This window comes from Nerophis lumbriciformis, linkage group LG22 (genome assembly GCF_033978685.3).
Source record: "Nerophis lumbriciformis linkage group LG22, RoL_Nlum_v2.1, whole genome shotgun sequence".
NCBI classification, from domain to species: domain Eukaryota; kingdom Metazoa; phylum Chordata; class Actinopteri; order Syngnathiformes; family Syngnathidae; genus Nerophis; species Nerophis lumbriciformis.
The window spans coordinates 31,553,691-31,578,889 of NC_084569.2; the positions used below are offsets into that span (position 1 = coordinate 31,553,691).

General features: G+C 37.3%; 1 protein-coding gene across 4 annotated transcripts in view; it reads right to left on the minus strand.

The window, feature by feature from the left end:
- LOC133615244 (neurabin-2-like) overlaps nt 1-25,199 on the minus strand; it is a 137,140-nt gene that overhangs the window by 22,200 nt on the left and 89,741 nt on the right. For all 4 annotated transcript variants that reach the window (XM_061973691.2, XM_061973690.2, XM_061973692.2 and 1 more), the window contains 4 exons: nt 17,500-17,632; nt 15,924-16,044; nt 12,234-12,338; nt 3,453-3,588 (listed from right to left, as the gene is read on the minus strand). In XM_061973691.2, the coding sequence (XP_061829675.2) occupies nt 3,453-3,588; nt 12,234-12,338; nt 15,924-16,044; nt 17,500-17,632 (495 nt within the window). The remainder of the gene's footprint in view (nt 1-3,452; nt 3,589-12,233; nt 12,339-15,923; nt 16,045-17,499; nt 17,633-25,199) is intronic.

Genomic DNA, 25,199 nt, shown 5'->3' on the forward strand with positions numbered 1-25,199 from the left:
AACAAACAAAAACAACTATTAGCCCTTATTTAAATTATTCGGTTGTTGCCCCTTAAACAAAACAAAAAAACAAACAATTTGTGATAATACCAATTATCCATCTAATAGAATAGAATAGAATGGACTTTATTGTCATTATATGTGCATATAACGAGATTAAGAACTCCAATTTAAGGTGCGGAAGTGGGAACAAATATGGCGTAAAAATAAATTACACAAGAGGTAATAAAGAAAAAAACTAACAATTGAAATAAACAGACTACTATCCAATAAAAATAATAAGCAATCTTGTACAATATACAAAACACTATAGAAATACAAAATACTGTACAATATACAGAACAAGACAAGAGTACCGGAGTAATAAATAACAATCAGTGTCGGACGTATTGCACTCGAATGGTAATATTGCACAGTAGGGTATTAGAGTAGGATATAATCATTGTAGTATCGACCATATATTGGTACTATACTTGGTATTCTTACTGTCAATATTTGTAATCAATCCGCCAACCCTATTCTTTGAGGACGCACCATAATGATAGAGATAAAAGCTCTATTGTCGGCAACATTTATGTAATTTATATCATATAGTCTATACCAGTGGTTCTCAACCTTTTTTCAGTGATGTACCCCCTGTGAATTTTGTTTTAATTCAAGTACCCCCTAATCAGAGTAAAGCATTTTTGGTTGAAAAAAAAAGAGATAAAGTAAAATACAGCACTATGTCATCAGTTTCTGATTTATTAAATTGTATAACAGTGCAAAATATTGCTCATTTGTTGTGGTCTTTCTTGAACTATTTGGAAAAAAAGATATAAAAATAACTAAAAACTTGTTGAAAAATAAACAAGTGATTCAATTATAAATAAAGATTTCTACACATAGAAGTAATAATCAACTTAAAGTGCCCTCTTTGGGGATTGTAATAGAGATCCATCTGGATTCATGAAAGAAATCTTTAACATCAATATTTCTGGAACATGTCCACAAAAAATCGAGCTGTCAACACTGAATATTGCATTGTTGCATTTCTTTTCACAGTTCTTTTTGACAGACATTTAAAAAAAATCTCACGTACCCCTTGGCATACCTTCAAGTACCCCCATTTGAGAACCACTGGTCTATACTGTACAACCCTGCTGTCTACAAAATAATGTCCAGGTAAAACAGGTGTGCCATTACATCGATCGCAAGATACCGGTCGATGGTGGAGGGTGTGTCAGTCCATCGGCAGCCAGGCATTAAAAAAATAGACCTAAAAATTAGACATCAATTTTTACTAAGAGGTCACTTTCGTCACTTGATTGACATTTACAGCACCCAAGAATCTTGTGAGATGACGCTGGCTGCTGCCAGATCATTATTAATAAAAAACGACCGACAGGAAGGCGAGAAACACTTTTTATTTCAACAGACTCTTGCGCCGTAGCTGCCGTCAAAACTCTAAAGAACGACTGCACAGTTCCTATATTCACAATAAAAGCGCTGCTTCATCCTGCCTGCGCTAACAAAATAAGAGTCTCAGAAAGCCGGCGTGCACAAGCTAGCGAGCTACGGAGTTTGCCGCCAATGTATTTCTTGTAAAGTGTATAAAAAGGAGTATGGAAGCTGGACAAATAAGATGGCAAAAAGCAACCACTTTCATGTGGTATTGGACAGAAAGGAGGACTTTTTTTCTCTTCCATTTGAAAATGTGGACGTTATCATCACTGTCTGATTACCATCAATGCAAGTCATCAGAATCAGCTAATACACCAACTTATATTTTTGTCTTCATGAAAGAGAGGAATCTATGTGTTAAACATGCTTGTATTATCATTAAACACATTTAACTTGTTAACAAAAACATCTCTTTCACACTGAAAAAACTGAAATCTAAGTAAGATTAAATATCTCAAATAAGGGTGATATTTGCTTATTTTCTGTCTGATAAGATAATTATTCTTGCTGAGCAGATTTTATGTTCGAGTGTTTTACTTGTTTTAAGGGTTTTGGTCCGAAATTATCTCAGTAAGATATTACAGCTTGCTGCTGAGATTGTATGACCTATATTGAGTAAAACTAGAATATCAACTGATGCAAAGCTGTGTCATCAACACTCACAAGTATAAAACTACTTTTTTAAAGTAATAATTTCCTACTTCAAGCATGAAAAAAAAAAATCATGATGCCGAGCGCATATCATTATGTCAAGATAATGGCACTAGCATTTACTTAATTTAAGAATATTTTTCAACATATTGAGCAAGAAAGTCTCTTTTTTTTCTACCAAGAAAAGTGCACTTGTTATTAGTGAGAATATACTTATTCTAAGGTATTTTTGGGGTTCATTGAGGTTAGCTAATTTTACTTGTTTTGGAAAGTCTTGACAAGGTTCAAGGTTCAACTTTATTGTCCCCGTGGGGAAATTTGTCTTGGGCACAGTGCATCATTGCTTTCTTAACATACACAAAAACACAAGCACAGACACAACCACAACCAGACAACTAACATTTAAGCATCAGAACACGGAGCTTGATAGACATAGGTGGCACTTTGATGTAGGCATAAAATCTACAGTATGGAGATAAAGATAAAGTACCAGTGTGCATTGCACTAGAGCTCATGGATAAAGTGCTGTGTGCTAAAGTGCTTAGTTCTAAGTGCTATGTGCTAAAGTGCTATGTGCTAAAAAAGTGCTAACCTATGTATTAACATTCTGGAGGCTGGGACAAATGATAATTTAAGGTGGTTAGATTTGCATAGTGGGACAAGCCACATTTTCTTGTTCTATTGGCAGATAATTTTGCTTAGTTCAAATAAAATACCCCTCATTTTTGTAATTTTTTTTCTTGTTTTTGAACACTGACTTTTTGCAGTGCATAAATAAATAAGAGGGGTTGGGATATTATAAGCATCTGCTTCATCCAACCCCTTTTCAAGCCTTGCATAAATGTCCCTGCCAAAGTGTAAAAAAAAAAGAAGAAAAAAAGTGTGTTATTGTACTGTGCAGGTTTGAAATAAATAATTCAATCAATCAATATGAATGAGGTAGATCCCCTGGATTTGGTCAATTGAAAAGTAGCTCGCCTGCAGAAAAGTGTGGGCACCCCTGAGGTAAAGAATTGTGTACCTAAAGTGGAGTTGCTCTGTGTGGCCACCAGGTGGAGAAGCTGGACTAAATTTGGAATTACTGCCAGCAACACACATGTAAACACACTGCCTTGACCTCAAGCCTTTTAATCACCTTTGGGATTGAGCCTCAATGACCTCACAAATGTTCTTCTGCATGAATGGGCAACAATTCCCACAGAGACGTATTTACAGTGGTGTAAAGTACAGTAGTCCCCCCAGAAGAGTCAACACTAGTTACGACTGCGAATTCCACCTGTTCTCCCATTTCCAGGCTGTCACTTGCAATGATTAATGCTGCAATCAATACTGCCCAGCGTGTTATCAGTTGACCTCACCTCCTCATCCTCGTCCATGTACTGTTTGTAGCGCTGCTCCATCATCTCTCGCTGCCATCGCTCCTGTTCCAAAGTTTGCTGGATCAGCTGAGCCACCTCACTCTGCTCCCCTGGCTTTTCCCGACCAATCACAAACCTGAAAATGGCATCAATACAATGGCGCTAATTAAATAAAAATTAAATTCCGTCCTTAGGTTTGGAAAAACAGGAAGCGAGGAACCTGGAACGCCTTCAGTTGGACCAGCATGGCTACATTAAAAGGTGAATATAAATGGAAGGTTCAGCTTTAAAGTGCAGAGACAAGGTTGTACTGGCAGGAAGATTATTTGTGTTTATGGTGGTTGTGAAAGGAGAAACCACAGCAATGCGTTACGTCTCCGGCAGCAAGCGCACTCTGATCGGTTCGTTAAACTTTCTCAAGTGCTGCACGAAAGACGCATAGTCACAAAAACACCCGCATGAAGGCTAAATGTACAAACCCTGTTTCCATATGAGTTGGGGAATTGTGTTAGATGTAAATATAAACGCAATACAATGATTTGCAAATCATTTTCAACCCATATTCAGTTGAATATGCTACAAAGACTACATATTTGATGTTCAAACTGATAAACATTTTTTTTTTGCAAATAATTAACTTTAGAATTTGTCACGCAACACGTGACAAAGAAGTTGGGAAAGGTGGCAATAAATACTGATAAAGTTGAGGAATGCTCATCAAACACTTATTTGGAACATCCCACAGGTGAACAGGCACATTGGGAACAGGTGGGTGCCATGATTGGGTATAGAAGTAGATTCCATGAAACGCTCAGTCATTCACAAACAAGGATGGGGCGAGGGTCACCACTTTGTCAACAAATGCGTGAGCAAATTGTTGAACAGTTTAAGAAAAACCTTTCTCAACCAGCTATTGCAAGGAATCTAGGGATTTCACCATCTACGGTCCGTAATATCATCAAAGGGTTCAGAGAATCTGGAGAAATCACTGCACGTAAGCAGCTAAGCCCGTGACCTTCGATCCCTCAGGCTGTACTGCATCAACAAGCGACATCAGTGTGTGAAGGATATCACCACATGGGCTCAGGAACACTTCAGAAACCCACTGTCAGTAACTACAGTTGGTCGCTACATCTGTAAGTGCAAGTTAAAACTCTCCGATGCAAGGCGAAAACCATTTATCAACAACACCCAGAAACGCCGTCGGCTTCGCTGGGCCTGAGCTCATCTAAGATGGACTGTTACAAAGTGTTCTGTTGTCTGACGAGTCCACATTTCAAATTGTTTTTGGAAACTGTGGACGTCGTGTCCTCCGGACCAAAGAGGAATAGAACCATCCGGATTGTTATAGGCGCAAAGTTGAAAAGCCAGCATCTGTGATGGTATGGGGGTGTATTAGTGCCCAAGACATGGGTAACTTACACATCTGTGAAGGCGCCATTAATGCTGAAAGGTACATACAGGTTTTGGAGCAACATATGTTGCCATCCAAGCAACGTTACCATGGACGCCCCTGCTTATTTCAGCAAGACAATGCCAAGCCACGGGTTACATCAACGTGGCTTCATAGTAAAAGAGTGCGGGTACTAGACTGGCCTGCCTGTAGTCCAGACCTGTCTCCCATTGAAAATGTGTGGCGCATTATGAAGCCTAAAATACCACAACGGAGACCCCCGGACTGTTGAACAACTTAAGCTGTACATCAAGCAAGAATGGGAAAGAATTCCACCTGAGAAGCTTAAAAAATGTGTCTCCTCAGTTTCCAAACGTTTACTGAGTGTTGTTAAAAGGAAAGGCCATGTAACACAGTGGTGAACATGCCCTTTCCCAACTACTTTGGCACGTGTTGCAGCCATGAAATTCTAAGTTAATTATTATTTGCAAAAAATAAATAAAGTTTATGAGTTTCAACATCAAATATCTTGTCTTTGTAGTGCATTCAATTGAATATGGGTTGAAAAGGATTTGCAAATCATTGTATTCCGTTTATATTTACATCTAACACAATTTCCCAACTCATATGGAAACGGGGTTTGTACAAAAGTGGGCCGCAGGATCCTGTGTTGATCTGCAAAATACAGGGGGTGTTTATTTTTTATGATTATTTGTGTTTAAAATACGCAAGTCAACATGAGTTGCTGCTTGTTGAGACAAAGTTTTGCACTGTTATACTTATTGCATTCCCAACGTTAACATGTGATGCCCATGGTAATCATGCAAGTTCACTTAAATGGTCCAAAAATATTATTTAGTTAGTAGAAATAATGTCAAAAGTACAACTGCATGGATATAAAATCCATCTGCGGCCATTCATACATCATTTTTGTCTGTTAGCTGATTTTTCTGATCTAAAATACCCCGATACCTCGGTGATCTTTATTAAGCTGTTCCAAAGTGTCCGTTAAAACCGAATCGTATGGATATTGGAAAAATACATTTTAAGAGGAAACAAATGTCAAATCCAATCAATCTAATTAAACACCCAAAAATGTTAACATGCAGAAAAAAAATCCAAAATGCTAATTATAAATGACAAATGAGATGGATGATATATATATATATATATATATATATATATATATATATATATATATATATATATATATATATACACACCGTATTTTTTGGAGTATAAGTCGCTCCGGAGTATAAGTCGCACCGGCCGAAAATGCATAATGAATAAGGAAAAAAACATCCTCCCCCGGCCAAACTATGAAAAAAACTGCGACTTATAGTCCGAAAAATACGGTGTATATATATATATATATATATATATATATATATATATATATATATATATATATATATATATATAAATGTATAATTTAATCAACCATTCAATAATAATATGTATTGTTATACATTATATATACCGGATTTTTCGGACTATAAGTCACAGTTTTTTTCATAGTTTGGCCGGGCTCCAGTGCAACTTATATATGTTTTTTTCCTTTTTTATTATGCATTTTGGGCAGGTGCGACTTATACTCCGAAAAATACGGTAATCTATATTTATACCATTATATGATTTTACCCTTTTATTAAATAGTCTTGCCGGCGATGAGCACGCAAGGCTGCAATATACTCTTGCGTCACACTGCTTGACAACGTTTTGGTGAGTTTATAGCTCTTCCCCGGGGGCTGGCGTGTGACTTGCAATTCTCTTCCAAAACACTAAGAGACAGTGTTTTTCTTTGTGAGCAACCACAACTCTTGACTGGCTTGCACAGAGACAGAGAGACAGAGAGACAAGAGAGAGACAGAGAGACAGAGAGAGAGAGAGAGAGAGAGAGAGAGAGAGAGAGAGAGAGAGAGAGAGAGAGAGAGAGAGAGAGAGAGAGAGAGAGAGAGAGAGAGAGCTTCCTTTGTGTAGCAGTGGTTTTAAACTTGTAGTAAACAATGGCGTCCTAAGCCACACCCACTTTAATGTTGGAGCTGGAACTGATCCTTTTGAAACAACGGTCACTTTTAAATCACACATCGCTTCGAACCCGAAGGTTGTTCGTGAGGGTGGACTGTGCAACCCCTAAACGAGTCGAGGCAATCTTTGTAGTATTGTATAAACAATTCATATTCGCAAATGTCCTCGGTGAAATGCTCCTCGGTTGACATTTTGTTTGCTTTCCCCAAGCAGAAAACCCTGGAAATGATATAGTAACAAGCGGACTAACCACAGCTCTGCAGTTCGCTTTGCAATACGCACTTCAAGGTCTACAGAGGGCGTATTCAATAATGTTTCTCACCTTCTTAATCAAAGTGCTGGTACTCTGGTTAGAGCTACGAACGCACAAATAATGTTTGCGTGCTCACATGACAGCTCTGTGCTATTAAACTACAAACAGGCCATGTTACACCCTTGATTGTTTGACCAGACTTATTGTAGCGGTGCGTTCAGTGACACTATGTAAACACAGACTCTAAGCTTTCGTTGACTTCAACTAAACTACCATATTTTTCTGACTATAAGTCGCAGTTTTGTTCATAGTTTGGCCGGGGTGCGACTTATATTCAGGAGCGACTTATGTGTGAAATTATTAACACATTATCGTAAAATATCAAATAATATTATTTAGCTCATTCACGTAAGAGACTAGACGTATAAGATTTCATGGGATTTAGCGATTAGGAGTGACAGATTGTTTGGTAAACGTATAGCATGTTCTATATGTTATAGTTATTTGAATGACTCTTACCATAATATGTTACGTTAACATACCAGGCACGTTCTCAGTTGGTTATTTATGCCTCATATAACGTACACTTATTCAGCCTGTTGTTCACTATTCTTTATTTATTTTAAATTGCCTTTCAAAGGTCTATTCTTGGTGTTGGGTTTTATCAAATAAATTTCTCCCAAAAATGCGACTTATACTCCAGTGCGACTTATATATGTTTTTTTCCTTCTTTATTATGCATTTTCGGCCGGTGCGACTTATACTCCGGAGCGACTTATAGTCTGAAAAATGCGGTATACTGTCTGCTACAACCTCATTTGGCTCTGTGCTGGCTTAATTTGCAGCCATACCTAATACAAAAAGAGAGTGTTTTTAAGCGTACTAAAACCGAGAGTGCATAAAAACCAAGACATATTTTTGGAGAAAATTTGTGTGTGACGTAACCCCAGGATGCAGAGAAGGTAAGCAACGTGCAAGCAGGAAGTACCTCTATGAGATACCAGGCAAAATAAAAGTAATCAGGTCTAGCAGGAACTTATGCAACAACACACTTTGGCATACAGAAAATAATGACGCAGCACTGTAGGAAGGAACAAGATGGAACTAAATAGGACTAATTAACAATGTGGAACACAGCTGTGCTGGAAGGACAAGGGACAGAAAGTAAAAGTGCTGTGAACTTGACGTGGAAGTGTGCGCTGCCTCATGCCCACTTCATGCTTCACATATGCACATTTATACATGCTGTGGGTACTTTGGTGACACACACAGGTGTGTTTGCCAACATTTGATTTCAACAATGAAAAAGATCAAGGTAAGGACACAAAATGTACTTTTTCTTCAATGCATTTAATTCTTCATATTCTTATTTGTGAGGACGTATTTAATTTTTCCACCCATTGCTGTCACAGTGTGTTCTTGTGACTCCAGCACCAGTCATTTTTAGCCGCCGGTGGTGCACCGGAGACGGTGGAGGAATGTCCCGACTTCGTGTCACGTACGGCTGCTACCGCAAATAGCTCTCCTGGGTTGTAATAATAAATTGAGTAATCAAACGAGTCAAAGTCTTCCGTACACTTTTTGATAAGCTCGCATGTTTACATTTAAAAGATGGCGACTTATCCTGGGTCTACTCCGCCTTCCGCTCGAGTGCAGCTGCGATACGCTCCAGCACCCACCACCAACTCGAAAGGGACAAGCGATAGAAAATTGATGGATTGCAAACCAAATATTACCTACCGTACAAGCCGCTACTTTTTTTCCTACGCTTTACACCCTGTGGCTTATAAAACGGTGCGGCTAATTTATGGATTTTTCTTCGCGAAAGGGACAAGCGGTAGAAAATTGATAGATTGCAAACCAAATATTACCTACCGTCCAAGCCGCTACTTTTTTTCCCTACGCTTTACACCCTGTGGCTTATAAAACGGTGCAGCTAATTTATGGCTTTTTCTTCGCTAACGGCCATAATGTTTGTGTTCAACAAATAGTCTTCATTAAATACACAAACCGAGACACTGATAAGATGTGTTATTGTTAGCGCTATGGCGCCATCTCTTGGAAAGGTTTGGTCAGTGCAGGTCCTGCGGGGTGAACGTCTACAGTATTTCCTTCTGTTTAGTGCCTTGAACCTCAAGTACAAGTGCCGTTCTGTCTTCTATTCGCCCATAGCATTTCAACTCGTATGGATTCTTCGTTCATCACTCCAAGCAGCGTTTGTAAGTTTTACAATGTAACTACAACAAATCTTACTTACTAAACCGTCCCATGAGGGAGTGTTTTCATGCATATTTGTACACGCTATAGCGATGTAATCAAGTTAGTGTCGTTAGCATTAGCTAATATGCTAACACGTTCACGTGTGTCTGTGTTAGTATTATTAACTTACGATGGCATTCTTTTTGTATTGTTTCAGTTTCACAAATTCCCCAGTAAATTCCCCAAAATGTCACAGTGGAGTTATTGAGTCTATTTAGCTGATTGGAGAGCTAGCTTCCACAGCTAGTTAGTCTGTTTTGTTTGTTCAGCCGTTTTACTGCCACCGTTTGGAAACAATTAAGGTATGTAAATAAACATTTACCAAATCTTTCTACTTAAATAAGTCATTTCCCAACATATAAATATCTGTGGCTTATAAGCCGGTGTGGCTAATATGTGGAATATGTTTATTTTTCTTCTAAAATGTTGCGACTTATATATAGGTGTACACTTTAGTCTGGAAAATGTAATTTTCACATGAAACTCTAATCTGGCTGTGAGCAGGTTACTGTATGAACAAAATATGTTCACACAAATTATATTTATATTGGGGTTAGTTGTGTCACCCACCTCTTCTAAAGATATATGTCAAACAGCAGCAGCTATCATTTCAAAGGTTATTTTTAGGTAGAAATCCACGCAACTCTTAATACATGAGGCCCCAGGACAGAAAATGATTCCAAACCCAGGAAAATAAAGAACCAAGTCCAAACTGTCATGTGGAATCTTGCTATTTTGCCTAACCCTGAATGCTACTAAAACCGTAGCATTTGAAAAGTGGCATACAGAAATACATCATAGCTTTCTGTTTAAGTATTGCGATGTGATTCTGAATAACACGTATTATTCATCTGGATTCTGAACAACCTTTTGTTCAAAGCAAGCATGATTGTCTACTTGCGCACTTATTTCATGTGAAAAATCAACAGATCATGAAAAAATAATCACACTTTTTATTCGATTGACATCCCCACAATAAATATTTAATCAGTTAAAGGGCAAATGCACTTTACTTTTGGAATGTTCCTCTAATTCACAATCCTTGTGTAAGACAAGAACACGTTTTTCAATTTTTTATGCATTCTAAATCGTAAATAAACGTTAGCAAAAGTCAGCTAACAACGGAGTCAATGGGAGCTTCTCTATTCCGCCCACAAAGCCTCCTAAATAGCCGTTCAAAAACTGCCAACAATATACCATTTCCATCTTGAGACCTGAATATTAACCAAGTAGTAACGATATTGTTGTTATAAGTGAAAACGCAGACGATCTATTTTAGCGACGCATTGAGACATTGGCATTGACATATTGAGCCGGTGATAGCCTCTAAAGTGATAAAAGTTCATTCTAGATTATAAATCATTCCTCTCACTTAAATAGTAGAAGGATGTGGACATAAACCGAGAAGTTGGTCAACTTTTACTTCCAACTTAGACCCAAAGATGAAGAGAGAGACACAAAAAGACGCTTGTTTGTGGTAACTATTTTAACCTTTTGAGTGGATTATAATTCATTCTTTATCTAAACGGAAAGATATAAACATACCATCAGTCGGCATCCCAGTGAGAGCAGACATTGAACAGTAAGTGATTGTAATTCTTGTTCAGCACTTAGCAATATTGCTACATGATGCTATAGTGTTTCATCTTCTAAAACTTGTAGATCATCCTCCTTATATTCAGGCTCAAAAATATAAGGTTCTGGATCATCATTTGTCCCAAAGTAGTCTTTGTTGTCTCTCACAACGAATTCCGTGAGTAGTAGGTTTGTTCTTGTTGAAGGGAAAAGTTGTGATGAAATTAATGCACCGCTATATGTTTAAATTACCGTATTTTTCGGACTATAAGTCACAGTTTTTTTCATAGTTTGGCCGGGGGTGCGACTTATACTCAGGAGCGACTTATGTGTGAAATTATTAACACATTACCGTAAAATATCAAATATTATTTAGCTCATTCGCGTAAGAGACTAGACTTATAAGATTTCATGGGATTTAGCGATTAGGAGTGACAGATTGTTTGGTAAACGTATAGCATGTTCTATATGTTATAGTTATTTGAATGACTCTTACCATAATATGTTACGTTAACATACCAGGCACGTTCTCAGTTGGTTATTTATGCCTCATAGAACGTACAATTATTCAACCTGTTGTTCACTATTTTTTATTTATTTTAAATTGCCTTTGAAATGTCTATTCTTGGTGTTGGCTTTTATCAAATAAATTTCCCCCAAAAATGCGACTTATATATGTTTTTTTCCTACTTTATTATGCATTTTCGGCCGGTGCGACTTATACTCCGGAGCGACTTATAGTCCGAAAAATACGGTAAGCAAAATACATAAATAAAACATGTTATTATGAATATGCTGTTACAACATTACATATAAAATATATCAGACATTGATGGAGGTGTTTGGATGTTTTTAGAGCGCGGAATAGATCGACACACTCGCTCGGTTGGAAGAGCGGCCGTGCCAGAAACTTGAGGGTTCCAGGTTCGATCCCCGCTTCCGCCTTCCTAGTCACTGCCGTTGTGTCCTTGGGCAAGACACTTTACCCACCTGCTCCAAGTTCCACCCACACTGGTTTAAATGTAACTTAGATATTGGGTTTCACTATTTAAAAGCGCTTTGAGTCACTAGAGAAAAGCGCTATATAAATATAATTCACTTCACTCCATCGTTAGCTGACTTTTACAAACATTTGTTTACGACTTAGAATGCATCTAGAATGTTCTTGTCTTAGGAATTGGGAATTGTAAAATCCCCCCCCCCAAAATGCAGTTCTCCTTTAAAGACCTTAAAACCAGATATCTGCACGAAACTAGATAAATGTGTTGCATACCTGACAGTGCCAGATGTGTTGCGGAGGACAGAGGCCGCAAAGCTCTGAGTCACACCAACCAAACTCGTCCCATCAACCTCAACGATCAGGTCGTTCACTTGGATCCTTCAAGGGTTAAAAACAAAACAATATTTTTTTAGTCAAATTACTTTACACACCCCAGTTTAAAAGCAGCCCCGTTTTAGGTTCTTGAAATGAGTAGTATACTCCTACCAATCACCACTATGAATGAACCCCAGTGGTATATCATTTATTTAGGCTTTAATATAATACAGAGTCGACATTTTTTCAATGCTTTTGTGGGACTTTTAGTACATTCCTCCCTTGGCCATTGGTCAATAAAACATTGTCTAAAAATCAATATAGAGAGCATTATTCAAAAAGCAAGATAAGATGTGCCTTATTTGCACATACCAGCAGGCGTCTCAATATTACTGGTACAAAGCCATTTAAGTTGACATTTTGAGTGAAGTTGTTGATGTAAAGCTGACACAATGGTTTGATTTGTAGTGCCAGTTAACCATTGTAGCGGGTTACGTACTGTAGAAGTGCCACATCAGCAAAGGTTTCGCCGTGTTAGCAATAACGCCTGAGCTAATATTGTGTGACATTTAAGGACTTAGAAACACAAAAAGGCCAGAAAAACCTTTTAGGCGAAACACAATTAAGCTTTTAGCCTGTGCTGACTAGACAAGCAAAACACGAGCATCTCCTGAGCAGAAAATTGCTTTTTCCCTTCAATTTGCTGAATAAACGACAGGAAACATCAGCCAAGAGATTAACTATAAACCAAATAACAGCTGGAAGTAGTGTTATCACAATACCAATATTTTAGTACTTTGATACTTTTCAAAATAAAGGGGCCCACAACAAACAATTCATTATTGGCTTTATTTTTACAGAAAATCTTATTATGATACATTAAACATATGATTGTTACTGCAATCAAAGAACAATTTTGGCATTAAATAACTTATCTTTTAGTAGTAAGTAAGCAAACGGTTCCAAAGGCTCCTAATTTGGCTGTTGACGTATGCAGTAACATACTGTATTATATTGTCAAAATTATGAGGGACAAGCAGTAGAAAATGGATTATTAATGTACTTGTTAATATATGTTTACTTTTTGTTTTAACGTGTTCTATCTACACTTCTGTTCAAATGTAATAACCACTTATTCTTCTGTTGTTTAATTACTTTACATAATTTTTGGCTGATACGACAAATATGTGTACCGATGCGATACAAAGTAGTTACAGGATCATACATTGGTCATAATTAAAGTTATTCTGTGTCCAGAGACATATTTCATGAAATTATAAACAATTACAAATGACAAACGATTTTGTGATGATAAAAATATCGATGTAATCATTTTAGTATCGACTATGTACGGCTCTTGTACTTGGTATCGTTGATGTCTGTATAGATCCACCCATTTGTTTAAATTGAGGAGCGCTAGCTATTGCATCCTCCTACGGTGTGTAGTGAAGCATGTTTAGCTATTCCTCGTCCTGCAGGGATGATACTTTCAAGAAACGTACTTTATTTGTCGCCATGGAGGAGGCGAGGATTAGTAATTTGGAAGTAGCTAAAACACTGTAGAACAGGGGTGTCCAAACTACGGCCCGCGGGAAGATTGAATTCTAAGTCTAACATTTATGATGCTGCTTTTTTGTCACCATCAAGTGGACAAAATGAGTTTTCCTGGTCAATGACCTTTTATTATGCTACGAATGCGCAGCATTTATTTATATGACCCAATGCAAACAACCTTCCCTAGTCATGGTGCAAAAAAAAAATCCAACCAACACAAAATGTCAACAGCCATGGTCACTGAACTTTGTGGACATTATTAAAAATGTCCAATCACCATAAAATAAATTACATCCATTACAAAGCATGATGGGAAAAATGCAAAACACTTATCCATTGTTTGGCGCATTTTAGCTGTTCGATAGTTCTGATTGATTAAAAATGTTTAGAAAGGTCCTCACTGAAGTAAACAAGGTACACATACCGTATTTTCCGGACCATAGGGCGCACTGGATTATAAGGCGCACTGCCGATAAATGGTCCATTTTAGATATTTTTTTCATCTATAAGGCGCACCGGATTATAAGGCGCATTGAAGGAGTCATATTAATATTATTATTATTATATTTTTGTAAATGTAAAACACTTCCTTGTGGTCTACATAACATGTAATGGTGGGTCTTTGGTCAAAATGTTGCATAGTTGATGTTTTACAGATCATCTTCAAGCCACTTTCTGACAGTCGCTTCAGGATGTGCCGTTTTGTGGGCGGTCTTATTTACGTGGCTCACCTTCGACAGCGTCTTCTCCCCGTCATCTTTGTTGTAGCGGTGTAGCGTGCAAGGACGGGGTGGAAGAAGATGAAGCTAACTTTTTTAATGACATTCAGACTTAAATCAATAACGGAGCAGCATCTCCTCATCCGTGGCTCACTAGTGCAACTACAACGCCGGAAATGTGTCCCGTGAAAAACTGTCCGACCGGAACTCTCTAATAACTAAAGTTCCTTGGGTGAATAATGTAAACTCACTACACCGGTATGTTTTAGCGCTTTCATGGCGAGTCTACTGACAGATATAAGTAAGAACTTTACACTACTTTATATTACAAACGGCAATCCAAATACAGATCAGCAGGTACCAGAAGGTAAGAAAAGTTGCTTTTGCATAATATTGCGGAACAAAACGTCAGATAATGTCTTATCTTATACACACACCATAATAATACTCGTATGTTGAAGCACATCAAGCGGTGCAGATTCATAGCTTATCAAAGTCGTACTCAAACACGTTGATAGATTTTTGACTGCCGTGTGTAATGTTCTATATTTTCAAAGGAATATATAAAATGTTAATGTTGTTTACTTGAGTCATATTGCCATCATAGTGCAGTCTACACGTACCTCTTATGTTTGACTGCCACTTATCATTACACCATGTACCAAATTAAATTGCTTCGAGGTCGGTAAGCAAAACCAGAATTATTCCGTACAGTAGGCGCACCAGGTTATAAGGCGCACTGTCGAGTTTTGAGGGGGAAAAAAATATTTGAAGTGCGCCTTATAGTCCAGCAAATTCGGTACTATTAATATACAGTTATATTAATTATATATCCATTATATTAATATGATATGTACATTCTCTATATACTTTACATGTAGTCAGCTTTCGGCCCTCAACCAAATTTTGGACACCCCTGCTGTAGAGAGTCACTAGCTATGTTTTAAGGTGCTTCAGTGTTTATAACTTCACCTTTATCGTTAGTTCTTAGGCCAAAATGCGTCCATTCTCACTCTTCTGTCTCCACATTGTTTCTGCTTGCAAGTGCTCTGTGTGTGTGTTCACTCGCATGCGCCTCGGCTCATATTACCAGCAATGTCACCAAAAAAAAAAAAAAAGTACCAATACTTTTCAAAGGAAGTTTAGTACCTTTTTAAATTCATTAGTACCGCAGTACTTTATTAGTATTGTTTACAACCTTAGTGGGAAGTGCTGTTACATAACAAAAGTGTAGGCAGTGTGGGTTTAATCCTCACTCAGGAATTGTGTGAATGTTTTTTGTTTTTTTATATATATGTGCCCTGTGCTGGACTGGTGACCAGGCCAGGGTGGAGCTGGGATAGGCTCCAGCCCCCATGAAACCGGATGCATTTACCTCTCATCTCTCTGTGCAGCTCCTCCCTCGGTGACGGTCTTAACAAAGATGCCCAGTTTCTCCAGACCCATGTCGGCTCCTGCACCCATGCCGATGATACTGATTCCCAGACCGTCGCTGTCTAAGAGACACGGGGGACATACGTATGTCAATACAAGGACCGCCATTCAAAACAATAACCACAAAGTACTAAGGGTGTAACGGTACACAAAATTTTCGGTTCGGTACGTACCTCGGTTTAGAGGTCACGGTTCGGTTCATTTTCGGTAGAGTAAGAAAACAACAAAATACCGTATTTTTCGGAGTATAAGTCGCACCTGCCAAAAATGCATAATAAAGAAGGAAAAAGACATATATAAGTCGCACTGGAGACCGGCCAAACTATGAAAAAAACTGCGACTTATAGCCCGAAAAATACGGTATACATTTTTTGGTTATTTATTTACCAAATTTGCAAAATCTTCCAACAAAAACATTTTTCTTAGTGGAATATTTGATATGAAGTAATGGGAACCTTGGATAGGTCAATAATTCATAATAACATTGATTTTGATTCAATATTATGTTTTGAGCAACGACAGTTTGAAAAAAAACAAAACAGCTTTGTTTTATTAGTCAACATTGCAACTTTTTCTAAATTACATTTCACTTTTAAGCTTTTTTATTTCACTTTTGTTATGTTTTTGTTTATTTTAATAGTATTTTTAGAATGTGCCGTGGGCCTTTAAAACATTAGCTGTGGGCCGCAAATGGCCTCCGGGGCACACTTTTGACACCCCTGCTATAGATAATAAAAAATTAAATCTGATAAATCTATGGATAAAAAGCAGAGCCTGGCGACGCATGCGCGTTTATCATAACTCTCTCTCTCTCTGTCTCTGCCCCTCCCTCACGAATGCTGCTGCGCACCATTTGTTTTGTTTTTAACCCCTTCTTAACCCTGAACGTACATTGAAAATACACGCAACCCTAACTCAAAATGCCGGATATTTGAGGCATTTAAGAAACTCCGCCCTGACAGCTCCGCAAAAGAGGACATGTCCGGTGAAAAGAGGACGTATGGTCAGTCTATCATAGCCCGGTCGTTGCTAGCATGCCGTGTGTTGTGCCTCGGTGTGCATTGTTTACACAACGTGCGATACGCTACTTAATATGTCCGTGTGGAAACTCGTTCGGTACACCTCCGAACCGAACCGAAACCCCCGTACCGAAACGATTCAATACAAATACACGTACCGTTACACCCTTACAAAGTATTATTTGGTTTAAAATGAAAACAGTGTTTTATTCTGTGTGGAAAACTAAGGCATCAAGGGTGGGTGCTAGTTTAAATCCACCACCCTCCAGGATTACACTATTCTAATGAGGCTAATCCCCACTAACTTTAATCCCATGATGCGATAATGGAGTTGTTAGCCAACAGATGATGTACGTACACTAAATGCAGCACTCTGTGTGTGTGTGTGTGTGTGTGTGTGTGTGTGTGTGTGTGTGTGTGTGTGTGTGTGTGTGTGTGTGTGTGTGTGGTTACATAAGAGGCCTGTCTGGAGTGACTCAGATGTGTGTGGATGTTCACCTTTCTCCAGCTCAACGGGAAACAGATCCAGCTTCTCCACTCTCTTTTCCAGCTCGTACTCGGCCGAGGCGGCCATGGGGTCCACGTCGTCGTTGCGCCGATCATAGTCTTCATTACAGTAGGTGGTGAATACCTACACATGGGGTCAGAGGCCAATTTCACAATTCAGAAGGGTTAAAACCATTAAAAATCAGTTCCCAGTGGCTTATTTTATTTTTCGAAGTTTATTTCAACATTTTACCCATCACGCAATATCCCTAAAAAAAGCTTCAAAGTGCCTGATTTTAACCATCGTTATATACACTCGACCATTTTCCTGTGACGTCACATAGTGATGCCAATACAAACAAACATGGCGGATAGAACAGCAAGTTTATAGCGACATTAGCTCGGATTCAGACTCGGATTTCAGTGGCTTAAGCGATTCAACAGATTACGCATGTATTGAAACGGATGGTTGTAGTGTGGAGGCAGGTAGCGAAAACGAAATTGAAGAAGAAACTGAAGCTATTGAGCCATATCGGTTTGAACCGTATGCAAGCGAAACCGACGAAAACGACACGACAGCCAGCGACACGGGAGAAAGCGAGGACGAATTCGGCGGTCGCCTTCTAACCAACGATTGGTATGTGTTTGTTTAGCAATAAAGGAAACTAACAACTATGAAGTAGGTTTACAGCATATGAAATACATTTGGCAACAACATGCACTTTGAGAGTGCAGACAGCCCAGTTTTCATCAATTAATATATTCTGTAGACATACCCTCATTCGCTCTCTTTTCCTGGGGGTCTGGCGGCAGATTTCTTTGACTTTATCGTTGGAAATGCATCTGCTTTGAGTGTCGCAGGATATCCACACATTCTTGCCATCTCTGTCGTAGCATAGCTTTCGTCGGTAAAGTGTGCGGAACAAACGTCCAATTTCTTGCCACTTTTGCATCTTTGGGCCACTGGTGCAACTTAAATCCGTCTCTGTTCGTGTTGTTACACCCTCCGACAACACACCGACAAGGCATGATGTCTCCAAGGTACAGAAAACAGTCGAAAAAACGGAAAATAACAGAGCTGATTTGACTCTGTGTTTGTAATGTGTTTGAGAAAATGGCGGATTGCTTCCCGATGTGATGTCACGTTGTGACGTCATCGCTCCGAGCGCGAATAATATAAAGGCCTTTAATTCGCCAAAATTCACCCATTTAGAGTTCGGAAATCGGTTAAAAAAATATATGGTCTTTTTTCTGCAACATCAAGGTATATATTGACGCTTACATAGGTCTGGTGATAATGTTCCCCTTTAAAGAAAGGCCCTCCTGCTCATTTTAAAATGATACTGGATCCCAGTGGGGCTCTATAGCCCATGTGTCAAAGTCAAGGCCCGCTCTATGGCCCCCGGGATGATATTAGATTACCGTATTTTTCGGAGTATAAATCGCTCCAGAGTATAAATCGTACCAGCCGAAAATGCATAATAAAGATGGGGAAAAAAACATATATAAGTCGCATTTTTGGGGGAAATTTATTTGATAAAACCCAACACCAAGAATAGACATTTGAAAGGCAATTTAAAATAAATAAAGAATAGTGAACAACAGGCTGAATAAGTGTACGTTATATGAGGCATAAATAACCAACTGAGAACGTGCCTGGTATGTTAACGTAACATATTATGGTAAGAGTCATTCAAATAACTATAACATATAGAACATGCTATACGTTTACCAAACAATCTGTCACTCCTAATCGCTAAATCCCATGAAATCTTATACGTCTAGTCTCTTATGTGAATGAGCTAAATAATATTATTTGATATTTTACAGTAATGTGTTAATAATTTCACACATAAGTCGCTCCTGAGTATAAGTCGACCCCCGGCCTAACTATGAAAAAAACTGCGACTTATAGTCCGAAAAATACGGTAGTATTAGAACCAGCCCGCAGGCCACAGCCGTCTGCTGCTGTTTTGCACGCACCAATACTCCATCAGTGTTGGCGCTAGGAATTTTCAAAATGGGATCCCAGGGACCCCATCAAGTCATAAAAATGGGGTCCCGCAGTAAATTTTTGGGATCCCACTTTTTTGTAACTGTTTTGAAAACAAATGATAAATGTACATTATCCTGTTATATATCACATTCTATATTGTGTTTTGGAAAAAGGTTGTCATAAACATTAATTTAAAAAAAAATTATACAAAAGAAAACATTTTTATGCATAAGTAAATGTATTCAGTTATAAACATTCATTCACTTTCTTCTTTCCTTCATGGTTTAAAACTTTACCGCTGCCGGTATTTTTTTCTATATTTTTATTGTGATATTTTCAGAATGTGTTTGTTCTATTTTTGGCCAAAGTAAGACAAAGAAAACAATTTGAAGTAGTCTTTATTTTTTTGTTTTAATGCCATGATTTTAATAGTCCAGCCCGCGTGTGTACAGATTTTCCACCATGCGGCCCCAGAGCTAAAATGAGTTTGACACCCCTGGTTTATTGTATAGTACGTTTATTAGGTTTATATGGTCTCAATCAGTGGTTCTTAACCATAGGGCCAGGGGCCCATAGTTGGGCCGCAAAAAAAATATGTTTCTCAACTGTGGTCCGTATGGGTCACAGCGGTACTCCGTTGTAATACTGCCAGTGGTGGAAAAGTGTAATGACAAATCTCAAACTCATCTGGCAGCTAAAGTCATGAAGAAGTGTCTTAAGCGCAGAAAATATGACTAAAGTGGTGAAGCTGTATTTTCATTTGTACTTTCATTTTATTGACAGATAAGTTCAGAAACAAATTCCTTTAGTTTATTTTAACATATTTGTATGTAAATGTATTTTCGTCAGTTATTTGTAAGTCCTTTCTTATGCAGTATCATTGCAGGGTTTCCCGCAGCGCTTTGTTGTTAAGGCGGCCGCCTTAATGACAACATCATTTTTGGTGATTTAACCCCCAATTCCAACCCTTGATGCTACATTAATCATTAGTAATGTAGCAGCCTAGTTTAGAATGGCAGGGTCCCTGCTATCACATGTTGATACAAATACAACATTTACATAATAAAAATCAACTACAGGCTTCCCAAATGCTGTAATAAATTAAGCATTATGAGTTGAGCATATGTCAGCATGTGGCCCCACTTTTAATTCTTTTTTTCAAACGCTTATTGCAAACGCTTATTTACAGTAAGTCATTAATTTGACTTAGTCATTATTTTGACTTAGTAAATATTGACTTACTATGCTCAATGGCAATATACGATATATATCTCGATTTTTTTTTCCGTAAAGTAAAAACAAAACACAAAACAGTCCTAGTTACCTGAGATACTATGTATGTCATTATTTGTCTTAGTAAGTCAATATTTTCTAAGTCAAAATAATGACATTTGTCTTAGTAAGTCAATATTTACTAAGTCAAAATAATGACTTACTTAGTATCTCATGTAACTAGGACTGTTTTGTGTTTTGTTTTTACTTTACGGAAAAAAAATCGAGATATATATCGTATATTGCCATTGAGCATAGTAAGTCAATATTTACTAAGTCAAAATAATGACTAAGTCAAATTAATGACATACAGATTTTTTTTCCGTAAAGTAAAACTAAAACACAAAACAGTCCTAGTTACCTGAGATACTAAGTATGTCATTATTTTGACTTAGTAAATATTGACTTACTAAGACAAAATAATGACATACTTAGTATCTCAGGTAACTCGGAATGTTTTGTGTTTACTTTACGGGAAAAAAATCGAGATATACATCATATATTGCCATTGAGCATAGTAAGTCAATATTTACTAAGTCAAAATAATGACTACCGTAAGTCAAATTAATGACTTACAGATTTTTTTTCCGTAAAGTAAAAATAAAACACAAAACAGTCCTAGTTACCCGAGATACTAAGTATGTCATTATTTTGACTTAGTAAATATTGACTTACTAAGACAAAATAATGACATACTTAGTATCTCAGGTAACTAGGAATGTTTTGTGTTTTGTTTTTACTTTACGGGAAAAAAAATCGAGATATACATCGTATATTGTCATTGAGCATAGTAAGTCAATATTTACTAAGTCAAAATAATGACTAAGTCAAATTAATGATTTACGGATTTTTTTCCCGTGAAAACAAAACACAAAACAGTCCTAGTTACCTGAGATACTAAGTATGTCATTATTTTGACTTAGTAAATATTGACTTACGGTACTAAAACAAAATAATGACATACTTAGTATCTCAGGTAATAAAAATATAATAATAAATAATAATCTCTATTCATAAATAATAATCTAATAATCTATGTAAGATACTGTGTTGAACAATTTCCCTTGTGGATCATTAAAGTTTGTCTAAGTCTAACTTTGACAGGCCTTATAAAAACACATGAGTTATTGTAAGTGGGAGCAGGTTAAAAAACAGGAAGCGAACATAGAGACATGGAGAAGGGGTTGTATTCAATAAACTCTTCTCAGGCATGTTGATTTGTGCAACCAATTTTGCTTCCCTGTCCTCTGAGAGGTGCAATATGAGCTTAAAGCACAACAAAAAGCTTCAAAATATGCAACATTTGATTTTACCTCCACTTATTCCCACAAACTAGGGATGTGATCCTCAAGTGCAATGTACAGCATTTAGAATAATCATGTACAATATTTGGTAATATTTATTGTTTTATGCCTTGAGATATGGCTATCCTGCATAGTATGAATATAGCTATTTTTATTTTGTTGAATTACATGTGCATCCTGAGATACTAAGTATGTCATTATTTTGACTTAGTAAATATTGACTTACTAAAACAAAATAATGACATACTTAGTATCTCAGGTAACTAGGACTAGATTTTTTTTTACCGTAAAGTAAAAACAAAACACAAAACAGTCCTAGTTAGCTGAGATACTAAGTATGTCATTATTTTGTCTTAGTAAGTCAATATTTACTAAGTCAAAATAATGACATACTTAGTATCTCAGGTAACTAGGACTGTTTTGTGTTTTGTTTTTACTTTACGGAAAAAAAATCGAGATATATATCGTATATTGCCATTGAGCATACGGAGCGGTAAACACAACCAAAAATTGTAGGCTTCTTCACGCAACGAAGCCGGCCTACTTCACCACAGTCTGTAGTCTATTGCCCCCCCAGGCAGCGATGAGTTGGAGACGTGATGGTGGCGACAGGCCAAATTACACTGTTCCTTACACCCACCCGGCACCTTCCCCGTCCGTCCGCCTGTCCCCTGGAGACACCACCTTAACTAACACATTTTCTGGGGGAAACACTGCATTGGTCCGTACCTTTTAATTTTTTTTTAATCAGCCTGACCTACGCCTAAGGTTAATGTGATAAATAAATAATAATCTTCATCATTAACACATGGTTTCATGTCATTTGACGAGGTTGTAAACTGTAAGTAGGTAAAATATTTTTATTGAATATGATTAAAATCAGAGGAAAAAATACTAATTTAGGGTCCCTCGAAAGTGGAAAAGTTGAGCCCCGAGGTCAAAAAGGTTAAAAACCCTTGGTTAAAACAGTGGTTCTTAAACTTTTTTTTTACCAAGTTCCACCTCAGAAAACACTTGGCTCTCAAAGTACCACCATAATGACCAACATTAAAAATACAGCCTAAGTATTCATTAAAAACAAGGTATAGGTTTTTGTTAATCATTTTTAATATTGTCACTCACTGTAACATTACACAGTTTGAACAGTAACACTGTGCTTGAATATTTGATTAAGTGATTCTTTGGCGTACCACAAGATAAAGCCCCCGCACCACAGTTTGAGAATCACTGGTGTGAAGTCTATATTGTGATATATATTGCAGCCTCCTGTGATAACAGCATATATTGTGATATATTTGGCACATAAATGATTTAAAAATAATTATAAAATCATTTCAAAATGAGTTACAAAAGAGTCTGGCTGCTGATGTATGTGGAAAACATATTGTGTCATTACCGGTCGTAATATTTTCTCAAAACTATTTTTAGTGTACTTGTTAATTTACTATTAGTACATGTTTACTTTCTGTTCTAACATGCTCTATCTACACTGCTGTTAAAATGTAATAAAAACATATTTGGTCCACTAATAGTACTAACCTTTAACAGTTAATTTTACTCATTTTCATTAATTACTAGTTTCTATGTAACTTTTTTTTATATTGTTTTACTTTCTTTTTTATTCAAGAAAATCTTTTTAATTTATGTATCTTACTTTATTAATTTTTTTTTAAAAGGACCTTATCTTTACCATACCTGGTTGTCCAAATTAGGCATAATAATGTGTTAATTCCACGACTGTATATATCGGTATCGGTTGATATCGGTATCGGTAATTAAAGAGTTGGACAATATCGGATATCGGCAAAAAGCCATTATCGGACATCCCTAGTTTTGGACGATACTACAAATGTGGGTATTGATCCAATACCAAGTAGTTACAGGGGCAGTATTGGTCAAAACAATGCTGATACTTAAAATGTCCAAGATCATTGAATGATTACATTTTTATCACAATTATAATCAGACAAAAATACAGGATTGCTCTGTAACAATATCAATTAAATATCAAAAATATTTCCTATATTTGGCTGATTTATATCCTTTGGTTTTTCCCCATTAGAGTCCTCCTGTGTCCATGGACTTATTTTCTGAGTTTGTAAACAATAACAAAAACGACAAAATATTGATGATAATAGTAGTATCAGGCATACTGATATTATACTTGGTATCGTTACTGACAATATTTGTACCGATCCACCCACATTAAAGAGCTCCAGCTTGCGGTTAGCTTAGTGTAGGATGTGTAGCTATTCCTTGTCCGCCAGTGATAATGCTACTTGTAAGAAACATCATTTATTTGGCGCCATGGATGCGAAGATTGCTGATTTAAAAGTCGCTTTGCACTGTGGAGGGACGTCAGCCGCGGGTGACTGCGTTGACGCGTTTGTTCGTTTGTTCCTGTCAAATTTGCGGGACACAGCGAGTACATGTCATCAACATGCATTGCCACGATATGAAGATAGTATGAAAAGCCAAATTTAAATAATCTATATCGTATATCGTGCTGCCATAATGTTTCTTTTTATTTTTTTATACTCCATAAATTTCAAGTTGTGTACACTAATAAGTCAATACAATAAAATATCAGTAATAAAAGAAGAAGTGGCACATTTGACACACATGAGTTGTGCATTGTGTATTATGAGTACAAATGTCTATCACACAGTGAGTGTACAACGTCCCAAACAAGAGTTTTAATGCAGGTTAGCGCAGGTAAAAATGACGCATTATAAAATCCTTGCACCGATGCACACACTGTCACAAGATGACAGACGGGTCCGAGTGATACTGCACATGATCAGACATGATTGCAGGGAGAATTAAAAAAAACACCCGAGGTCAACTTCAAAAACAGACATGTGGGCGGCATGCAGAGGAGGCAGATGAATAAGAGGAACGTGCAACTAGACCAGAACATGAACATGTTTACTGCTGTTGCACATGTAATTCAACAAAATAAAAATAGCTATATTTATACTATGCAGGATAGCCATATCTCAAGGCATAAAACAATAAATATTACCAAATATTGTACATAATTATTGTAAATGCTGTACATTGCACTTGAGGATCACATCCCTAGTTTGTGGGAATAAGTGGAGGTAAAATCAAATGTTGCATATTTTGAAGCTTTTTGT